The sequence below is a fragment of the Macrobrachium nipponense genome, chromosome 13 (genome assembly GCF_015104395.2).
Source record: "Macrobrachium nipponense isolate FS-2020 chromosome 13, ASM1510439v2, whole genome shotgun sequence".
Taxonomy (NCBI): domain Eukaryota; kingdom Metazoa; phylum Arthropoda; class Malacostraca; order Decapoda; family Palaemonidae; genus Macrobrachium; species Macrobrachium nipponense.
The window spans coordinates 94,475,454-94,482,953 of record NC_087206.1 but is presented as its reverse complement, the minus strand read 5'-3'; the positions used below and the strand labels follow the sequence as shown (position 1 = coordinate 94,482,953).

The window sequence follows — 7,500 nt, the reverse complement described above, 5'->3', positions numbered from 1 at the left end:
CCCTTATTAAGCTGCATTTCGCACTGAATGCGGTTGGCTGTGTTTCAACAAGTTGGAGCCAATTTATGTTATTTATGTCCCTCATGAATTAAAGACATATATTTGTTAAAGTTTGTAACGCTCATAAATTTGTGCCGTAAAAGAGTTACTCTGTGAAAACTCTTGCCTTGGATAGAAATAATTGTTCGTTATTACCAGTTATCTCAGTAAATGATGATAAAGACTATGAGCGTAATTCGTTTTTAAGCCCACACCTTTTCCATTCCTCTTTTTTTCTTTCCCACGGGATAATACTAAACACAACGAAGCAATGTAGAATGTAGTAGATAACTTACTGTTTCTCCTTGTTTAATACTAGCCTTTGGAATCAAATGTTCTTGAGCGAGTAGCTCATTTCATAAATTCCCTGGGGATGTAGTCCTTGGATTTCACATATTTACTGTAACGTATATGCGTTAACCTTCTATTTCTTGCTCTCTTTTTTTTTTCAAGGCACTAGATCGAGACCCACCCGATGGAAGAGGAGTATGGAAGCTGACGATAGAGGCAACTGACGGTCAGGCAACAAAGAACCGACGGGAGAACGAAAAAAAGTTCATAGACGGGAGTGAAACGAGCTATGATATAAACTCGTCGATCTGGCCGGAAGAGATACCGACTGGAGGAAACACCATCTGGAAAGAAGCTTTCGCAAGTAAAAGAAATCCTCAGGGTTTGCTGAGGGATGATGTTGTGATGAGAAATGCCAGGGAGAGCTACATTTCGAAAAGGGGGCAAAACTTAAATTCTCATACTAACCCAGATGGAAAAGGGCTAAACAGGAAACCGGCAGAACAAACGAAAGCTTGGGAACATAGACAAAAAAGGCACAATATATATCATAAACCTGACTCCCAGAAGTTGATTCAAACTGATAAAAACCAAGATACAGATTCGGTGATCGATAAAAATGAATTGAAAGATAAAACCAATGTGCGTCTCTTCAGAAAGATAACTTCCTGGAAGGAGATTGACCCTGGTATAGATACGGAATGTAGGAATGAGAAATCATGTAGCATTTTGGGAAAAATCGATACAGATCGGCATCAAAATAAAAACGCGCAAAAGAAAGAAAGGGAAAGGCAGGACTGGAAACCCCATGATAATGAACGATATTCCTGGATATATCGGGAGGAGGATAACCAGAATTCCAGGAGTAGTCACGGAAAGAAATACCGATATCGGAACCCCAAAGATAAAGGTGTCTGGAATAACCAAAAACGTTTGGAAAACAACGGAAACTTTGATGGAAATCTAAAGAGAGAAAACGGATGGGTCGGAAAAAATGTAAAAGCACAGGGGACGAACATCAGAAGACAAACGAAGCAAAGAAAAAAACGAGACAATTTAAAACAGGAGTCGACGGACTTGGTCAGAACAACGCAAAAGTGGGTCGAACACAAGCGGGTGACACTCACAACAGGGAAATCTTTACCGGGACAGGAATTTGGCCTCGGAAATTACATACTGAATGGGAGGGCTCTGCGAGGAGCATCGGGTCAAGAATCTCGACGTTTGTTGGAATCCAGACTCAGACGGCTGAGTACCAGAGAGACTCAAAGAGCTTTCGGGCAAGATTGGGGGAGGCCATTAAGACATTTATTGGCAAATTCTTTGCACGATCTCATGGAAGAAGCCGAAGAGGCCGAGGAGGTTAAGGCGGATTATGATGTTGGGGACATTGATGAAGATGGGGAGGACGATGAAGGTAAACATAATGATGATTTTGATGTTGATGATGATGATGACGTTTTTGGTTGGGAAACTAAGGAGGATGATAATGATCGTGATAGCAGTAAGGGCAATACCGATGATTATAAAGAATATGTTGATAGTAGTTATAATGAAACTGATCTTGAAGATTATGATGGTGGGGGTAATGCCACTGTTGATAATTATGGTGATTATGATCTCGGAGATTATGTTGTTGGTAGAAATGGTGGTGCTGAAGAATATTACGATGATGGTATCATAAATGACAATGATGATGACGATACTAATAATTATGAAGATCACAGGGAAGATGGGGATTATGAAGGAAATAAAGACGTTCATGGTAGCCCAGATTACAGCCGTGGTCGTAATGAAGGTACCGATATACACACTGGAAAAATAGCAAAAACGAATGATCTTCAGCAAGACGGAAACAAAGGTTCCAGTTTTCCTGTAGTGAAAAGTGGAACATTACATGATGAGGAAGGTTGGAATGAAGGAGGTCCATTCGTGAGGAAGAGTGATAAAATAACAAAAAGAATCGAGCCCCAAAAGAGCGAATACATAACAAATAAAGGGAAGAGAAGAGGCGACAACGGCAATATAAGAAACCTCCCCAAACCGAAAAAACCTTTCGAGGAAAGAGAACCTCAGGTTAACAAACACAAAAAGCGGGAAAGAGATCAACACGAAATCCACCCAAATCGCAATAAGAACATCGGAGCGCAATGGCAAGTGTGGCATGAGGACGAAAAAGCAATAAACAGAAGAGAATCAAACGAAGGAGAATCCAATAACCTTACTCTCACCTGGAAAGGAAAGAAAACGATGGGAAAAAAACTGAGATCTATCGTCGATGACAGGTCAGAGAGAGGGAGATTAACTGGCGATGAAAATAGAAAGACAAACTTTGTTTATAACTTTTCCTGGGCTCAGGATCTCGGCAGAACTCACAGTGTGAGACACAGCGACTTGAAACGAGTGAATAAGAGAAGGGTCATTGTGAACAAAACACACAGAGGAAAAGGGGGCGACACGAAATTCCTGTGGAAAACCAAGGCGTTAGACGACTCTGTCAAGGATGATGATTCCAAATCGGTACATGCTGTTGCCAATAACAGAAATGGTAGGCAGATTAGAGTTAAAACAGAGGAAGGTCGTTTCCATACAATACAAAGTTTAGTGCAAAATGTGTTAATACAGGGAGAAAATATGGGATATAAAAACCTTGATGTACACGAAATTCCAAAGAAAATTGAGCAATATTACAGGTCTCCTAGAAAGGGACAACAAAGAGAAGGGAGCTTTAACAAAAAAGGAAAAAATATAAATGGCTCTTACAGGCTAAGCAGTGGAACACAAAAAGCAATAAAATTACGCCACCATGATTCAAGTCTACAATCCACTGCTCTCAAGAAGTCCCACAGCTTTTCCAAAGCTACTGGAACTAATATTACTTCCCACCTGTCGTCGACCAAATCAAGTCAAAATGAGAAGAAAAAGAAAAAAATACCAACACACACTCTCCTTTCTCAGGAAACATCATTGCATCTAAAGCTAAAGGGACCGAACACTTCGAAGGGTAGTAAGCATTATCCTGATTTGAATTCTTCGTTGGCAACGAATCCATATTTTCCAAAAACCTCGAGGGAACACACAGCGGAAGAAGGGACAAGCAACACGGGAAAAGATGAAGAGAGACCACTAAAAGAAAGGAATAAGACTAATTATTTGGACCTGAGGACATTGCGCAGACGTGAACTTCGGCATGAGGAAGGAAATGGCTGCAGTAAAGCCAAAATGAATAGCGATTACGGCCGAGAAATTAAATCGGGACTTTATCACGGATATGACCAAGGCCGAGTTCATAAAGTGACGACAACTGTAACAATAATAGTGAAGGACATCAACGACAATGCGCCCATTTTCCCCGAGAACGTCATGATGGGAGAAGTTCGAGAGAATGGCCAGCTTGGTGAGTAATAAGGAATTTGATTTACATTATCATTTCAGATATCAGAAGTCTTGCTTTCTACGTTAGGAGGGTTACCGAATTCTAGTATTATGGCCTATGCTTAAAACTGATTTAATAATGTAAATTTGACAAAAATCTCGGGAGTCCTAGTACAATCAATCAATATTACAACTCACAAATGACTCCATAAATGCATTGATAGCTTTCAATATATTATTATCTGTAAAATAAATCTTTGGACAATTTACATTAGATCTTTTTAAGATACATAATTTCCCACCATTTTATTATGAATTCAAAAAAAGATTGCTTTCCTTTTATTTTTAAGTATCGCCCAACCCTATCACATGAAACACTTGAGCGTCATACCCATTTCATTGTCTAAATCACAACGACTTTTTTTTTTTTTATTATTCTGTCATCTTTCTGGAAACACCTCTATCACTACCCTGATGCACAGCAACATTCATTGCCTAATGTATTCTTTTGGAACCTTTACCGCGTTCAAAAATACATAGCAAACCATAGTCAACTATTCATCTTCACTTCAAGGTATCATGTCAGTCAATAAGAGATTCGCTTTTTCATTGATACTATAGAATACTAACTGCACACTATTACCCTATGAAGGGCCAATGGCATGAGATATTGCAATAAGTAGCGAGGCAAAACAATGCCTAGTGCAAGGTTTTGACCTTTCATTGGGAGGCATTAATCCCTCATTGGCGGATGAGTCTTCTTGTCTTGAAACCAAGAAATTTAATGCTTCAGATAAGAAAACTCAAAAAAAAAAAAAAAAAAAAAAAAAAAAAAAAAAATACCACATGTGGTGGTGAGATGTTACATGTTAGGATTTTTGTGTGAGGAAAGGGTAATGGCATAGAATACAAATTCATCTGAGGCCAATGTTATGGCATTGGATTTTCAGATTGATTCCTGAGCTGTCGATCGAATACAGACATACATGCATACATACATACATGTATCATTAAGGTCTGTTCCAACTATGCCCTTCACTGCTTCCTGGAAATATTTGTTTGGAAATACGTACTTTCCTTATTTTAATCATATATATAATTATTATATATAATAATAATACTAATAGTATATTATATACTAATATATATATATAATTTATCATATTAATTATTAATATATATAATTATTTAATTACTAATTTTATATATATACTCTTAAGTTTATTTAGTTGATGTTATGGAATGATATTTATATTGTTTAATGTTATCCATAATATAATTCTAATATTTTATAAAGGGATAGGATATATTTTAAAATATGATATATATAACATATATATATATAATATATATATAATATATATATAATATACGATATATAATAATAATTATACATAAATAATATATTTATATATATATATTATATATTATATATATATATATATATATATATATATATATATATTTAAACAACATAATGTATGTATATATATTATAATAATATCTATATATATATTATTTATATATCATATAAATATATATTATATATATATATATATATATATATATATATATATATATATTATAATACATATATATATTATAAATATATATTATATATATATATATATATATATATATATATAGTATATATATATTATATATATATATGTATATAATATATATATCATATATATATATAGTATATATATATTATATATATATATATATATATATATATATATATATTTATATATATATATAATATATATATATATATATATATAATATATACATACATATATAAATACATCCATACATAAACTAAACTAAGATGAGAGAAAAAAAAGAGAAAAGTGCAGATTCATAAAAGTAAGCGACATGAGAGCAAAAATGTCCCAGGGAACGGAGGAGACCGGCAAAGGAAGGCTCCCCATGAATAATTGAGGATTTCCTAAATAAGAACAGACTGCATTGGTGTCACACATTGCCGGCACAAAGGCTGGATCAGCAATGCCATCTCTTACTCCATTTCCTTTCCAATGCTCTTTCCGGCTCAACCACTCCCATTGCGCTTTCCGCTTCACTTCATTACTTTGCATTTTCCATTCCCTTCCTCACACACCCCCCACCCTCCCTCATCCCCTCCCCCTTCTCTCTTCTCCCTTCCCCCCATCCTTCTTCGTTTTGATGGTTAGGAGGGAAAGAGGATCCGGCAGTTTTGCAAATGCCTGAACTGTTTTGAATTTTCTTGTTTCGCCGGATTCCTTTGATACTGCGTCATGTTAATCAAATTCTCTTGATTCGAAGGTGTCCTTTTAGAGGAATGCAACTCATGCATTTCTCGTCCCTTAGCCTTTTTTCCTTTATTTATTATTATTATTATTGATTATTATTATATTATTATCTTATTATTATTATTATCGTCCCTTCATCTCAGCATAATTTGGTAAGCATGATAATCGTATTTCTTTGAACCCACTTTAAGCTCTGAACGTAAAGCTATGACGATTCACGCTAATATAATTCTTAAAATATTATTATTATTATTATTATTATTATTATTATTATTATATTATTATTATTATTATTATTATTATTATTTAGAAGATGAACCCTATCCATATGAAACAAACCCATAGATGCCATGAAATTGAAATTCAAGCTTCCAAAGAATATGATGCTCACTTCGAAGTAAAAAAAGAAGCTAAAGGGAAATGCATAAAAAAGATAACACTTAGTAACAAGAAAAAGATAAATTAATAAGTAGATATAAATGTACTAATATCAAGGTGAATAGCTTTAGAGTGGTATTGAATTCTTGAAGTTCCAATTGCTTGACTTCCTCAGGGAGACTGTTCCAGTGTCCAATGGTCTGAGGATTAAAGGACGGTTGTCACTGAGAACTTCGACAGCGAAGCTCATTTATTAAATATTAGTGCTGCTGTTCAGCGAATCTGGTTGCTCTCGGCAGGAAAAGGTGATCAGGGATCTATTGTGAATGATAAAGATCTCTATAAAGATACAACTAATGAAAAGGTGACAAGAGAGAGACCCTCCGTCGATGGTCCTAATATTGGGAAACAGAAACCTACCACCAGGAACCACTTAATCAAAAAGAGATACATCTCTGGCAGAAGCAGACAGGAGAACAGTATTCTATTAAAGGAAGTACATATTCCTTGAAAAAGATTACATTGATTTTATCACTGTCATAATATATGAGGCCTTACCAACAATACCTAACTTTTGTGTAGCTTTTGCTGAAACTTATATTAGATGTTCCTCAAAAGTAAGATGAGTCAAAATTTACACCAATAATAGTTCAAATTTCAGACTCATTCAGTAAAGTCTATTCCACCAAAAGGGGAGGATAGGGTGGAAAATCTTCACGAGATCTGTTAATCATAGTGTTGGTTTTACTGTAGTTCAGCCTCATACCCCACTTACTATACCATTCCCTGGTGCGTCCATGTCCCACAAGTGTTGCATCATCGGCATACTGAACGATCTTGTTTTCCCGGACAATAACCATGTCACTTGTAGACAACAAAATTAATAGTAGACCAAGAACACTACCCTGTGGAACTCCGGACACAATAGGTCTTTGGTTCAATAAAGATCCCATCAATAGGAACTCGCTGCTCCTACATGTAGGGAATTCTTGGAGTAATCCTGAAACATATCCTTCCACTCTAAAATTCTGAAGTTTATAAGTAAGTGCCTTATGATTTACTAAATCGAAACCAGCACTAGATTCTTTTTGAATTACTCTGCAGTGAAAACCTTCATCGC

The 7,500-nt window shown here is 35.4% G+C and overlaps 1 protein-coding gene across 1 annotated transcript in view; it reads left to right on the top strand.

Moving 5' to 3' along the window:
* Nucleotides 1–7,500, top strand: part of LOC135225393 (uncharacterized) — a 208,047-nt gene that overhangs the window by 138,831 nt on the left and 61,716 nt on the right. The window contains exon 10 of the mRNA XM_064264729.1: nucleotides 493–3,727. Within this exon, the coding sequence (XP_064120799.1) occupies nucleotides 493–3,727 (3,235 nt within the window). The remainder of the gene's footprint in view (nucleotides 1–492; nucleotides 3,728–7,500) is intronic.